Source organism: Dama dama, chromosome 20 (assembly GCF_033118175.1).
Source record: "Dama dama isolate Ldn47 chromosome 20, ASM3311817v1, whole genome shotgun sequence".
NCBI classification, from domain to species: domain Eukaryota; kingdom Metazoa; phylum Chordata; class Mammalia; order Artiodactyla; family Cervidae; genus Dama; species Dama dama.
Window position 1 is genome coordinate 106,028,469 of NC_083700.1, and position 14,150 is coordinate 106,042,618.

General features: G+C 49.2%; 2 protein-coding genes across 2 annotated transcripts in view; both read left to right on the plus strand.

Annotated features, from left to right (window-relative positions):
• The first annotated feature begins 212 nt into the window (after nucleotides 1-212).
• Nucleotides 213-6,101, plus strand: MRPS15 (mitochondrial ribosomal protein S15). Its single transcript, XM_061122367.1, has 8 exons — nucleotides 213-445; nucleotides 708-752; nucleotides 1,688-1,763; nucleotides 2,535-2,583; nucleotides 3,064-3,148; nucleotides 4,085-4,143; nucleotides 5,509-5,700; nucleotides 5,949-6,101. Exons 1-8 carry the CDS (start codon nucleotides 310-312, stop codon nucleotides 6,084-6,086), a joined length of 780 nt encoding a protein of 259 aa, XP_060978350.1. The 5' UTR covers nucleotides 213-309; the 3' UTR covers nucleotides 6,087-6,101.
• A 5,720-nt stretch (nucleotides 6,102-11,821) lies between these two features.
• Nucleotides 11,822-14,150, plus strand: part of OSCP1 (organic solute carrier partner 1) — a 31,861-nt gene continuing 29,532 nt past the window's right edge. Inside the window, exon 1 of the mRNA XM_061122368.1 lies at nucleotides 11,822-12,071. Within this exon, the coding sequence (XP_060978351.1) occupies nucleotides 11,960-12,071 (112 nt within the window). The 5' untranslated portion in view covers nucleotides 11,822-11,959. The remainder of the gene's footprint in view (nucleotides 12,072-14,150) is intronic.

Consider the following 14,150-nt stretch of genomic DNA (forward strand, 5'->3'; position numbering starts at 1 on the left):
GCAGGATGCATGATCAAGAAAAGGTGGCATTAGAGTTGATACAACACCGCACGCCAGTAACAGGTCCAGGCAACGACCAAGCCCCTCCAGTCTCGCGCTATAGCTAACCAGACCTCTCCCCTTGACCCAACTTCGCGTCATCACTGAGGCCTACTTGCCAATCCATCATCTCGGTCCTCATCTGCTCTGGTCTCGCAACTGCACTCGATTGGTCGAGCCGGGGCCAACATGGCGGCGCCCGTGTAACCTAGTGCCTACCGCGAAGGCGACGCGGCCGGGGCGCGGGACCCTTGGGGGTCAGAAGTCACCATGCTGAGGGCGGCGTGGAGGGCGCTGAGTTCGATTCGAACCCAGGCAGTGACACAGCCCCCAGTCCTCGGGTTTCCGAGCGGAGGGTGCGCCAAGCTTCTCTCCGTCCAGCGGGACCTTCCCTCAAGTCCTGGAGGTGAGCTGAGAAGCCGGACAGCGAGAGTAGGAAAATAAGATTTGGAGGAGATAGAGGGTATGAGGGGAAGGAGGCTACTGGGTGGCGGTGTAGCGGCAGGAGAAAAAATGGTGGGTGGGGAAGAAGTGAGGTGAAGTGGGAGAGACACGGGGCATCCCGGTGCCGAAGAAATGCGGCGGCCATAGACCAGAATCGCGGCTAGACTGTTTAAGGAGACGGACCTCAGCTCCCCCCCCCCCCCCCCCCCGCTTTTTTTACGTAGGTCTCATCCTCCGGGCCGCCCGCGGATATGCCACCCAGAAACCAGGTAGGAACTGGATTCGACTTGAGGCGGAAGAGAGATTTAATTGCCTGAAAAGCTTGAGGTGGCTACTTAAGAGCCTCCCGGAGGCGGGGGTGGAGGGGTGATGGTGCAGAGGTCCTGCGAAGAAGCCCACATCCACCTTGCAACAAAGTCGTGGGCCTGGATCTTGCATGAAGGGCAGGGGGAGGGGAGGATGGGAGCAGGGGCTTTTAGAGTGGGTGTGAGTGGAAATGAACCATTGAGAGGCAGTACGGGGCTGACACTACCGAGGCTTACCTAAAATACAGCGCTTCGTGTCCGCCCTTCCGAGGTGGAGAGCCTGGTTTCCCATCACCAGGCAATCTGCATAGCTGTTCAGATCTCTCTTACTAGATCTTAATATTATTAGTTTAATGGCAGAGCAGGGTCAGAGTGGAGAGGACAAGTTGATCTCTGCCTTGTCTCTTCCTCACCTGCAAGCACACACCAAGGCTGAGGGTTTCTTGTGATCTCTATCTGGTGTTTACATTTCAGACATCTCCTTAAGTAAGCCCCTCATTTCATTCATGCAATCAGCCAGCGAGTATTTGTAGAGTGCCTATTCTGTGCTCAGCCACAGAACCAGAATGCGGGGAGAGGTGGGGGTGTATTCAGAGGGAGTCGAACTCAGTCTGTCCACAGGAGGACCCATCCTAGCGGGACATCTGATAACTGTAGAGCCAGACAGGTGTGTGAGAGGCACAGGCACAGTACAGGGTCTTGGGAAAGGCCGTCTACTCCCAGCATGAACTATCGAGGCAGATGCCCATAGGGTTTATAGAGGAGAAGCTGAACCTGGAGATACCAGTGCCTTGCTTGAGACCCTGGATGTCTCTGACAGAGGTGATGGGAAGAGCCAAGTCCGGGAGGATGGGCAGTGAGAGCTGATTCTGGGTGTTTTCCATCCCTGCATTTGACAGTCCAGCAAAGCCAAGAAGATGACCCGCCCCCTTCCATGCTGCTGAAGGACTACCAGAACGTCCCTGGAATTGAGAAGTAAGCAGGACGAAATCTCTTTGATGAGGCAGAGAACCCTGGGAGGATTGGCAAGGAGAGGGCTTCGAGGGAGATGCCTGCGGGATCTGAAGCTTGACTATGAAAAAGGGCAGAGAAGCCCAGGCCTGGTGAGAGTGAGTGGGCAGGCGAGCCAGATGGAGCATTCCTGCCTGCTGTTTTTATGCTCTGGGTAAAGACCCTCTGCCATTGGATACCACGGAGGCACCGTGCCTCACAGGTCTTTGTAGAAATCTTGGATCTCTCTGTCCTGTGAGGGAAGACACAGTGTCTCCATTTTGTACATTATCAGACTGCCCAATGTCATACAGCTCCTAAGGGGAATCAGGGCTGAAAGACCAAAACCAGGCCCCTGTGCTCAGCCCCTGTCCTGTGCAGTGGGAGCTGGGCAGTCTCTCCAGTCCCTCCCACAGTGCAGTGTGACATGAGAAAGAAACAATGACTATAGAATTGAAGTGTAAGCCATATTCCAGCTAAAATGGAAATCCTCTTTTTGCCCTCCGTGCAGTGAACCTGGAACACTCGAGCTGACAGCCCCAGTTTTCTGTTACCACGTGGTTGCATGTTCTCAGCCTAGCAAATCAGATCCATGCTGACTTTTAATTCCTGAGAAAGGGTACCCCACTCCCAGAGAGACTCCTGTTGTAAAAGAAATTTTTAACCATTCTTGCTTTTCAAACTAAAAACAGCCTTGCTTCCCCTTCCCCCTTTCCCTCCACACCTGTCTCTCATTGCTGCGGTTTTTTCCCACAGGGTTGATGATGTTGTGAAAAGACTCTTATCTTTGGAAATGGCCAACAAGGTGAGTGGCCTTTGCCAAGCTTTGACCTCTCTGCGTCCTCTTCTGGAGACTCCCTCCTACCCTCGTAACATCCCCCAGCCCATGCTTCTCAAGGCAGTGCTATCCCACTGTCATGATGTATCCACTTGTCAGTACCCCAGACTGAGCATCTCCAGGGCAAGGACTGAGGGTACAACTTGTTCCCTGTTGTACCCTTAGCACCTGACAAACAGTAGGTACTCAATAAAAATCTGATGCCTGCATGAGGGAGCAAAGTTTGGGGACATTGATCCAACATTCTTCTGTCAGTGGCATTGGCCTTAGGCTCACCTAGATGTGAACAGCCCTGCGATTGGCCAGAGGCCATACCCTGATGGGCTGAGTGAAGTCAGTCCCTGGGCCTTGTGGCCTGGTTGCTACGACTGCAGCCCTTACTTGGAGGCGTGAGGGCAAGTTGGGGGGTGGCAGACCTCACAGACTCTCCCTCTCTATCTTCAACAGAAGGAAATGCTGAAAATCAAGAAAGAGCAGTTGATGAGCAAGGTCGTGGAAAACCCGAAGGACACCAGCTCCCTGGAGGCTCGAAGTTGGTCAGGGGGGCCCTTGGGGAGTTGGGGTACAGGATAGTCTGCTAGCTGGTGCTTGATTCTGGTGCCTCATCTGCAGATACACTGGTGTTAGATGTGGCATGATAAAGGGGGAGACAGGAAGGACCAAGGAACACTGGACTCTGTTTTCTGAGCTCCGTGATGTAGTCCTATCTCTGTATGAGCTCAGGTGACGTTCCTAAGGAGCTTGTTCCTCTCTCTACTCTGCAGCTAAGGTGGTATGAAAGGGCGTGTGGTCAGGGCCAGTGTCCCCACCACACCCTCTGCAGTGCTCCCAGGGACTCAGCGTACTGCATACAGGAAGGGCCTTCTGCAGTGACACCCTCTCCTTGGGGCCATCTTCTGCTTTTGCCTTTTTCCCTATCTCTGCAATACAGGCTTGAGCCAAACAAGAGGATACCTGAAGGAAGGATGTTCTGAGGCTTTAAGAGATGAATGGGAGCTGATAATTCTGAAAACTCATTAGCGAAAACACAGAGATAAGGATGGCAGCTGGGGGGGAAGAGGCAAGGAGGAGACTCTTGACAGTTTGGGGATCTTCAGTTATTGCCTTAGCAAGGACCTCCGGGGCTATATTCAATCTGTAACCATGAGAGCAGGCATTCCAGACTAAGTCCTGAATTTAATAGCAATGATCTAAAATTTTACCATTAAGAATGCTGATTTGGGGGTTTGGGGTTTGGCGATGAGACCTTCATATGATTAAGGAACTTCCTTTCCTCAGGCTTTGCATTCTTAAAGGCAAGCTATTCCAAAGTCTTTTGAGCTCTTGAAATTCAGACTGCTCTGGAAATGGTGGAGAGCTGTACAAGAGCTTTGGTGATTGTTATTCCTTGAGGTCTTAAAACATAACCGAGGTCTGGCCCTTCCTTCCTCTGTGCCCGTCTCTCATCTGCTGTGGTTTGTGGTTTCAGTTGTTTCCTTGACTGTCAAGATCCGCAGTTATGAAGAACACATGCAGAAACATCGAAAGGTAACCCTTGGGCCTCACTCAGAGCTAAACGTCAGCAGCTGTGGGGAGAGGAGCCTGAGCACTGAGGGGCTCTGGGTCCAGAGAAGCAGCTTGAGAAGCCAGGTGGCCAGAGCAGCAGAGCACCGGCTCCTCAGCTGCAGTGGGAAACACACTTCCCTCCCACCTCCAGGGGAGACGAGGGAAACTTTCAGGGCGGGCTGAGTGTCATTAATGGTCAAGAAGAGCACAAACTTCACAGCAAGGGCACAGTGTGGCACACAGGGGCCCTCAGTAGTTGTTGAGTGCCTGAGTGGGGTCAGATTGCCCTGGGTTCAAAACTCATCTCTGCCACCGCCACTTGATGAGCTGTGTGATTCTAGGGAAGTTACCTGTCGAAGACTCAGTTCTCCTGTCTGTCAAATGGGGACCGTATTAGTCCCTGCTGAGAAGATTGCAAGGACTGTATGAAATAATGGCAGCCGATGGGAGGAAGTGTGTTTCCCACTGCAGCTGAGGGGCGGGTGCTCTGCTGCTCTGGCCACCTGGCTTCTCAAGCTGCTTCTCCAGACCCAGAGCCCCTCAATGCTCAGGCTCGTCATCTCCCCACAGCTGCTGACATTTTAGCCAACTGCTAAATACTCTGTGTGCACCAGTTCATTTAACCCTCATACTCTTCTTTGTAGCCCGTAGTATGGAAGAATAATCTAGGCATGGCATGATTAAGTTACCTCTGCAGGCACACCACTAGGAAATGTTCTGCTGAGACTTGAAACTCGGTGGTCTTGCTCCAGACCCACATTCCTAGCCGGTCTGCCAGATCTCAGCATGGTGTTCGGACACAGAGCTGCTGTAATGAAGCAGCTGCTGGTGTTTTTAATAAACACACAGTTGTTAACACAAACTGGTCTGGCTCCACGCCTGGCACCTCTCTTCCCCAAAGCTAGTTGAGCTGCTCCATGAGATCAGAGTTGGAGTATGGAACACCAGCCCCACTGAGGAAGCAGTGTTTGGCTGCGGGCAGGTGTCTTCCTTGGCCTTCCCTCCTCCCACCCCAGTTGACAGTGTGCTGAGCTGTGGAGAGGCCGAGTGGGTGGGTGTAGGGGAAAGAGCATGAGATGTGGACTCAGACCTCCAGGCTTGGATTCCAGACTGACCTCACACAAGGCCCTGACCCAGCACAGTTCTGAAACCTTTAATGAATCAGTTAACATCTTTGAGCCTTTATTTTCCCATCTGTAAAATGGGAGTAACACTGCCTAGCTCAGAGTTGCCCTGATATTTGCCTAAGATTGTTTCAGTGCCATGGTAAAATGACCATGCTTTGTTCCTATGAAGTGGCACCCACTTATTTACATAATACTCAAAGTAATACCGATTCTCATACAGGACAAAGCCCACAAGCGCTATCTGCTGATGAGCATTGACCAGAGGCAAAAAATGCTCAAAAACCTCCGCAAGACCAACTATCCTGTCTTTGAGAAGACATGCAAGGAGCTGGGGATTGAGTACACCTTTCCCCCTCCATACCACCGGAAAGTCCACCGACGCTTGGCAACCAAGAAGGCTCTGTGTATTCGGGTACGATTCAGAACTGCTGCTTTGGTTGGTCCCGCTCCAGGACTGTGCTGGAGAGAGCAGAGGGAGGGGTTGTCTGAGTCTGAGCAAGGCATGGAGCTGGGCCTGAGGCCTTGTGGCTGCCAGGTCACCAAGCCCGTGGAGAAAGGCTGGGGTGACCATCTGAGGGAGTCATTTCCCACCCCAGCTGCTTCAAGTCCGCAGTTTTGCGTGGTATTACAAAGGCTTATCCTGTCCCCTCTTATCCCCAGGTTTACCAAGAGGTTCAAAAGCTGAAGAAGCAAAAAAGGGCCTTAAAAACTGCAGCTGCAGCGGCCCAGAAACAAGGCCAGAGGAACCCAGAGAGCCCTTCTGAAGCCAGACCAGAGGCAATCAAAGAAACCCAATAAATGTCGATAAAGTCATGTCTTGCTGCCTTGAAGAATAACAGTAGAGAAGGTGGGGCTCCTTGTGGCCTGGGACAAGGAGGAATTCACTCATTCATGAAGCTCTGGGATCCTGGGAGTGTCAGAGGCAGAGTCCCTGCCCTCAGGCACCACAGGACACATTCTCATCACACACCTCACACACACTCAGGTAAACAACCCCCCGTCATCCAGGGGCCGTTCAGTGGAGGCGAGACTGAGCGCACGGTGGCACAGAGGAAGCAAAGCTGACTGGCTGCTGGGTGAGGAGGCCAGTGTCAGAACTACCTCTGAACAGTTGCCTAAAGGATGAGCGGGGGTTCGCCGGGCGGAAGTGGGGAGGGAGGGCATCCCAGGCAGGAGGGATTGCAAGTGCAAAGACAAAGAAGTGTGCGGGCGTGTGCTGCACTCAGAGAGCAGCAGAACTGGACACGCAGCTTGACAGGCTGCAGCCGGGCTATGAGAGGCTTCATGTGCTGGCTGGGAAGGCGTGATGATAACAAGTCTGTGTTTCCACTAGATCAACAGTGGAAACTGTAGATTCCAGCAGTGTAGAGCTGGACAGGACGGGGAGAGATCAAAGTGATTAATTGTGGGGAGGCAGGGGTATTGGTGTTCGGGCTGAGAATCTGATAGAAGTCTGTCCCTGAAACTGCACAGGTACAAAACATTGTTTATAAATTCTGGGGTGTGACGGACAACTCCCTCCCCACAAAGCCCACCCATTTACACCAATTCAAGTGCCAAGGCCTTGAAGCCTGAGTATGCTTAGTATGTTTGAAAAACCCAAAGAAGACAGTGTGTCTAAACTGAGTCAGCAAAGAGAAGAGTGGGAAGACATGAGATCAGAGGAGTTAGCAGCAACCAGGTAATACGGAGCTTTGGGGTGTATTAGTCTGTTCAGGCTGCTGTTTTAAAGTACTATGAACTGAGTGGCTTAACAGGTTTATTTTCTGTTCTGGAGGCTAGCGATTCCAATACCCAGGTGTAGGCTGATTTGGTTTCTGATGAGGAATCTCTTCCTGGCTTGTAGATGGCCGCATCCTGACTATGTCCTCACAAGTGGAGGGAGGCAGTAAAGTGGGGAGAGAGAGAAGGAGAGGAAGAAATTGCTTTTGCCCTTCTCAGTTCAGTCCCTCAGTCGTGTCCAACTCTTTGCGACCCCATTGACTGCAGCACGCCAGGCCTCCCTGTCCATCACTAATTCCCGGCATTTACTCAAACTCAACGTCCATTGAGTCAGTGAGGCCATCCAACCATCTATCTCATCCTCTGTCGTCCCCTTCTCCTCCTGCCTTCAATCTTTCCCAGCTTCAGGGTCTTTTCAAATGAGTCAGTTCTTTGCATCAGGTGGCCAAAGTATTGGAGTTTCAGCTTCAGCATTAGTCCTTCCAATGAACATTTAGGCCTGATTTCCTTTAGGAAATTGAGACAAGAAATATATTCATCTCATAACCAACCCTCCAGTGGTGGAAGGACAACTATTACAACTAGAAAGTACAAGACACAGTATCCAATCCTAGGCCTCTTGTATGATGACTACGAATATATACCACCAGGTAGTGATACACAAACTATTGTGATTGAGAAAACAGAAGGCAAATGGACTTGTCCATGAATGAATCCCCAGCTCAAAGGAATTTGTGTCTTCATTAGTACTTTGTTTTTTCATAACTAAAGCCAATCAATATTTTATTTTTTTTCCAATCAATATTTTAAACCATGCTACAACCCTGCAAGTCTAATGGAACTAATTAGTTATACAGATGACAGTTTCTCCAGCCATTTATAAGGCCTGAATCCTTTCTATCACATTTTTTTTTATTCAATATAGCAACATACTAAATTTTAAAACTCAATTACAAACTGTAGGACTTAATCCACTCTGTTTCAATAGGGTGCTTCCTAGACAGAATTAATTTTGTTGGGGTAGAGATTTTACAAGTTATCTCACTAGAAGTTTTCCTATGATATAGAGACTTCCCTGGTGGCTCAGAGGTAAAGCGTCTGTCTACAATGTAGGAGACCTGGGTTCAGTCCCTGGATCGGGAAGATCTGGAGAAGGAAATGGCAACCCACTCCAGGATTCTTGGCTGGAAAATCCCATGGATGGAGGAGCCTGGTAAGCTACATTCCATGGGGTCGCAAAGAGTTGGACTCGACTGGGCTACTTCACTTTCACTTTCCTTTAGGATGGACTTGTTGGGTCTCCTTGCAGTCCTAGGGACTCTCAAGAGTCTTCTCCAACACCACAGTTTAAAAGCATCAATTCTTCAGCACTCAGCTTTCTTGTATAGTCCAATTCTCACATCCATGCATGACTACTGGAAAAACCATAGCCTTGACTAGACGGACTTGTTGGCAAAGTAATGTCTCTGCTTTTTAATGTGCTATCCAGGTTGGTCATAACTTTTCTTCCAAGGAGAAGAAAAGTTATTCTTCTAATAAGGGCATTAATCCTCTCATGAGGGCTCTACCCTCATGACCTCACTCTCATGACCACCTAAAGACCCCCATCTCCAAATACCATCACATTGAGGGTTAGGGCTTCAACCTTTGAACTTGGGAAGAACAAATATTCAGTCCATAACACTAGGGGAAAGACTTTAGATTTCATGCTGAGTGAGAAAGGAAGCCAGAAAGGAAGGAAGGTGCATTATAGTGATGTCCAAAGAGCAGCTGGAAACCAGAGACAGGTTTGGGAGTTACCTTTAAGGTGACTGAAGCCACGGGTGTGAGCGAAATTGCTCAGGGAGGGAATGTGAGCGAAGAAAACAGGACCATGTCCAGATGGGAAGGATGATTTCTGAGGGCATATCCTGAGTCAGGAGGAACAGCTGAGGTCAAGGGGAAGGTGACATGAAGGTGGAACAGAGGGTCTGGGGTCAAGGAATCAAGTGAGAGGAGAGGGTCAGATACCACCTCCAGGAACAGGAGGGAATGCCTGTTATGGGACAGGACTCAAGTAGATACAGCTACTTAAGAGATGCTATGCTGGAGAAGGCAAGAAAAGGAACACAAAATTTCACAGATTCATGGGACGGGCCCTACAGGAAAGGCATTGTTTTAAATGTTGCATTAGTCACATTAACTCATCTAATCTTTAAAGCCACCTTTATCAAACTTCCCCCCACCAACCCCCCTGCCATATTGGCATAATTATCCTCATTTTAACCATGAGAGAATTGAGACTCACGATTTGTCCAGATTCACAAAGCTGCTTAGAGTCAGGCAAGGATTCAAACCCACATCTGTCTTGACTCCAAAGCCCATGTTCTGTTCATAATATCACACTGCCTAGGGGAAAAAGTGGTCTGAGAAGCTCTGCGAGGAAACTACACTGCAACAAACTCAAATGCTTTTAGCAACCAGGCAGATAGCATAATGCATGAAGGCCAAGAGTAAGATAATGATGCTAAGCTGCTTATTACAGTCCCATCCTAGTTATAGTCCCTTTTAAGACAGTGCACAGACCAGCCAAGATCAAATCAAAGCCCTGGGCTGCTAGCTTTCAATCACTGTATAGTATCTGCCTAGATGTCGGTTAAGCACCAAAAAGTCTTCTTGATGAAGCAGGTTCAGTGGAGTGGAGAGAGCTGAATCCAATGGCAATGAAGTGGGTGATGATGATGGGGGAAATTGAGGTTATGAGGGTAGATGATTCTTTTAAAATCTCGGCTTTGAAAGGAAGGAAAGTGGACTCCAGAAGGTGTGGGAAAGACTTGAGCTTATATGTTAAAGGAAGACTTTCCAGTGGTGGGTGTGGTTATCAGTAAGAGGAGGTGATGCTCCAAAGAGAAGACGACGCTAATGAGTTTGAGTTCAAGTGGATTGCGAAGTATTAAGGGAGTGCAGAAGAGGTCTCTGGAAAGAATTAGAGCCAGAGTGGACAGGCTTGAACGCCTCACAAAGGCATTTCACCTGTGATCTGCCAAACAGTAGAGAGCCACTGAAGGGATGTCATACGGAAAGCCTGATGGGTGTCTTCTGAAATTTAGCTTAGCAGCCAGGCCCATGGAAGTGAGAAAAGAGCAGTTATATGAAGAAACACAGTAATGCAGACAGAAAGAAATGTGAGAACAATTTTGGTGGGAAAAGCAGAATTGGTGAATGATAGTAAGACCCAGGGGGAAGGAAACTGGAAACCAAGGCTCAGGTTCAAGTCTGAGTGGCTGGAGGGGAAAATGATTAGTAGTTTTTAGAATTACTGAAATTTACAGAAATGGTTGCTCATCAAAGCAAAAATGTAAAAACAGCAGATGATGAGAAGGTGATCCTGAAGCTCCAGATGAAGGTGAAGAATGTGGTTACTGCCCTCAAAACAGAGAAGTGGATGGTAGGCCTGCTTAACTGTGCAGGAGCTTCAGAAAGCCCAGCATTCATCCTCAACAGGCCTAGTTTGCTTCCCGGTGCATGAAACCTTCTGTTGGCTTCACTCCAAGGGCCTCTTAGGGAGGAAAGGCAAATAATTCAAGGACCTCTGGTACTTCCCCCACCTGAAAGTTACCATTTTGCTGAGGTCTTTCCCGGCATTTTGCATGATCTCAGTGATTCCGCTCTGCAACATGGGGAGATGGCTGCCCCCTCCATTTTCCAGAATGAGGAAGCCTAGGTTCAAAACAACTGCCCCAGTTCACACAGCGAGGAAACTGCAGAGCAGGGATTCAAACCCAGGTCTGCCTGGAGAAGGAAATGTCAACCCACTCCAGTATTCTTGCCTGAAAAACCCCATGGACAGAGAAGCCTGGTGGGCTACAGTCTATGGGGTCGCAGGAGTCAGACAGGACTTAGCAACTAAACCACCAAACCACCACCTAGGAAAGTATAAAGGAATTGACCTCTAACCAAATTGAATCAAATGATTTTCATATTTGTCAGGCTCAGGAATCTGCTGATTCCTTTGAACTTACTGAGGAAGTCTGTTAGAATGGAAAATCTGATTTAATTTGAAAGTTCTGTTTTGGCTTTTCGTAAAATTACATGATATAATTAATTTTGAAGCTAATATGATGATCATATTAAAAATTACTTTAAAAAAAAAAAAAAAAACAGGCCTGTCTGCCCAGTTCAGTTCAGCCACTCAGTCGTGTCCGACTCTTTGCGACCCACGCCAGGCCTCCCTCTCCATCACCAACTCCTGGAGTTTACTCAAACTCATGTCCATCGAGTCGGTGATGCCATCCAGCCATCTCATCCTCTGTCGACCCCTTCTCCTCCTGCCTCCGATCCCTCCCAGCATCAGGGTCTTTTCCAATGAGTCAACTCTGCATGAGGTGGCCAAAGTATTGAGTCTGCTCTAAAAGAGTTCGGCTTGGGTTTTGTGGCTCAGACGGTAAAGAATCTGCCTGCAATGCAGGAGACCTGAGTTCGATCGTTAGGTGGGAAAGATTCCCTGAAGAAGGGACTGGCTACCCACTCCAGTATTCTTGCCTGGAGAATTCCATGGACAGAGGAGCCTGGCGGACTACGGTCCATGGGGTCACAAAGAGTCCGCCAGGACTGAGCGACAAACACTTTCATTTTCCTCCTTTAAGGGCACGTGAGCACTCCGCCCTGGCGGGGAGAGACTGACCGCCCTGCCGATCGTCGCCCACCCTCCGGGTCTAAAGAAATTCAAAACCGGCGCTCAGGGCCGAAGGCCCGCGGGGCTCTATCCAATCAACCCCGTAGATCTTCGCCGCCTCGCCCAGTACGCCCCCGCCCCCGGGTGCCTCCCAACAAGCGGCCTGTTGATTGGCCTTCTTTGCCGCCTGTCGCGTTGCCTAGCTACCGGGCTTTGGGGACGCGGCTGCGGGGCCTCTTGACTTCTGGCTACTAAACCTGGAGGCTCTGTAGCAGACGCGCTGGCTTCCGGCACCATGTCAATGCGGACGCTGCCGCTGCTCTTCTTGAACTTGGGCGGGGAGATGCTCTACATCCTGGACCAACGGCTGCGGGCCCAGAACATCCCCGGAGACAAGGCCCGCAAAGGTGAGGCTCCCCGCCCGCACAATCAGCCCCGGCCCCCTCAGCCAGACCTCTATAGCCAAGCGCCTTTACAGATTGGCCAACACCCCTGCACTCTGCACTCTCAATAACCGGGGACCTCTTTCATAACCCACAGCCCCATCCAGGCAGAACCCCTCACCAGCACAGTACCCAAAAGATCGTTTCACCACAGAGGGATTTAATACCCCCATTGAATATTATTAGGGTACCTGACCTCCCCCCATTTACTCATCCCCTTAAATTGGAGATGATTTCCCAATCTCTCTTGACAATTGATCCCTCCCAAACGTGAGGGTCCCAGTGGGCCACCCCAGGTGGCACACTCTTTCCCCCCAGGGAACCTTCTGAGTCTCCATTCCTCTGTGCAGGATCCTCCTTCATAAGCTGGAGGCTAGTCTTACTAAGTTCAGAAGCTATTTCTAGAAAGGTGGGCATCTGAAATAACATAGATAAATAAAAAAATAAAAGTTGTCTTTTCCCTTCACAATTGTTTGGAGAGAATGCAGTTGTGGAAATAATTATATGAGAGTTTCTAAAATGCAAAATCTGCCTCCCATACATACCACACCTAACTCCAGAGAATTGGCCACCCAGAACTCTCTGCCACCCTTTTTCTCTCCTTTTCCCCTCATTCTCAACCAACAGCTGTTTTCACCAAGTTTGCTGGGATTAAGTATGAAGGAAATACTGTATTTGAAGGTAGAGAAAGGAAAGTCGGTATAAAGGTAACTGACATAGCCGCTGATTCAAACATTTACTGTCTCCAACAGTCTCTGTATGCTCAATTGATGTTCAGCATACAAATTCAGATATTCACTGTTGTATCTGTGCAATTGAGTCCAAGTCCATGCATAAAGAGAAAGAGCTCCCTATAGCATACCCCCTCCATTAATTCTGTACACTGCTGCCAGTGAGCATTCTAACCTTTGAATCTGTCCATACTCCTTGCTATTTAAAACCCTTTGTCACCTTCCCACTGCTGTCTGGATGGAGGCCAAGTCCTTGGCAGGACATTTCAGGGACCTTCCTGATCTGACCTCCTGTCCACCTCTGCAGTCCCAGCTTCCACCACTGCCTGCCTCCTACTGTGTATCTTAATACCAGACTGCTTGTAGATCTCCATTTAAAGCATGTTCACTCATGCTTCCATTGCTGGTAATTCCCATTCTACCCCAACTGTCCCATTTCCATGCTAGTCACTTTCCTTCCATCCTGCGTTATTCAACTTAAGAATCATCTCCTCATCTCCACATGGGAAACGGCCTGCACATACTCCCATACCTGATGTGTGCCCCCCTCAACCTTATCGCTAGCCATATTATACTGAAATGGTCTGCATATGTGTCTGTCTCCCCACGTGATTGTCTTATTCACCTTTGTACTCCAGCACCTAGCATAATGCCTACAACTGAATAAACTAGTGCTCAGTAGATGTTTGGTGAACTGCTGTTTGGTATTACATTGCTGTTTTTCCCTCAAGAGGGTTCTGTTTTTCTTGGTGCTATGTTATGTGATTTCATTTGGGCTTTTGGCACCAGTGAGCTGATAGGTTGTGCTTGCACTGGTGGTCTGCAGTCTTGGAAGGCAGGAGACATTAGCACTTAAGAACATGCTCTCTGGAGTCATACAGATAGAGCTCCCAATTCCAGCTTTGCCATTTAACTAATTGTATGACCTTGGAGTGTAGACTCTGTATGCCTGTTTCTTTCTCCCTAGAAGGGGAATAATAAAATACACCTCACAGTGACATTGTAAAAATCGATTGAGGTGACGTACTTAACATGTTTAACACAATGAGTAGCAGGTATGGTCTTTCAAGAGGCGGTCTGGGCAAGATCCTGTGATTATACTAGGGGGCTGGCTTCCTTTGTGTTCAGCAGCTGCAGTCTGGGGTTTGCTAGAGATGGCATCAGGGAGTTTCAGCCATCTTCCGTAATTCACATTCAAACACTTTCCTTCCACTGTTGAGTTGTGTCAGATGCCATTGAGGTGCTGGGCAGAGCCTCATGCGGCCCTTCTCTGCATCCTCTGGAGGTAGGGCTTTTGATCAGTCTGTCCAAT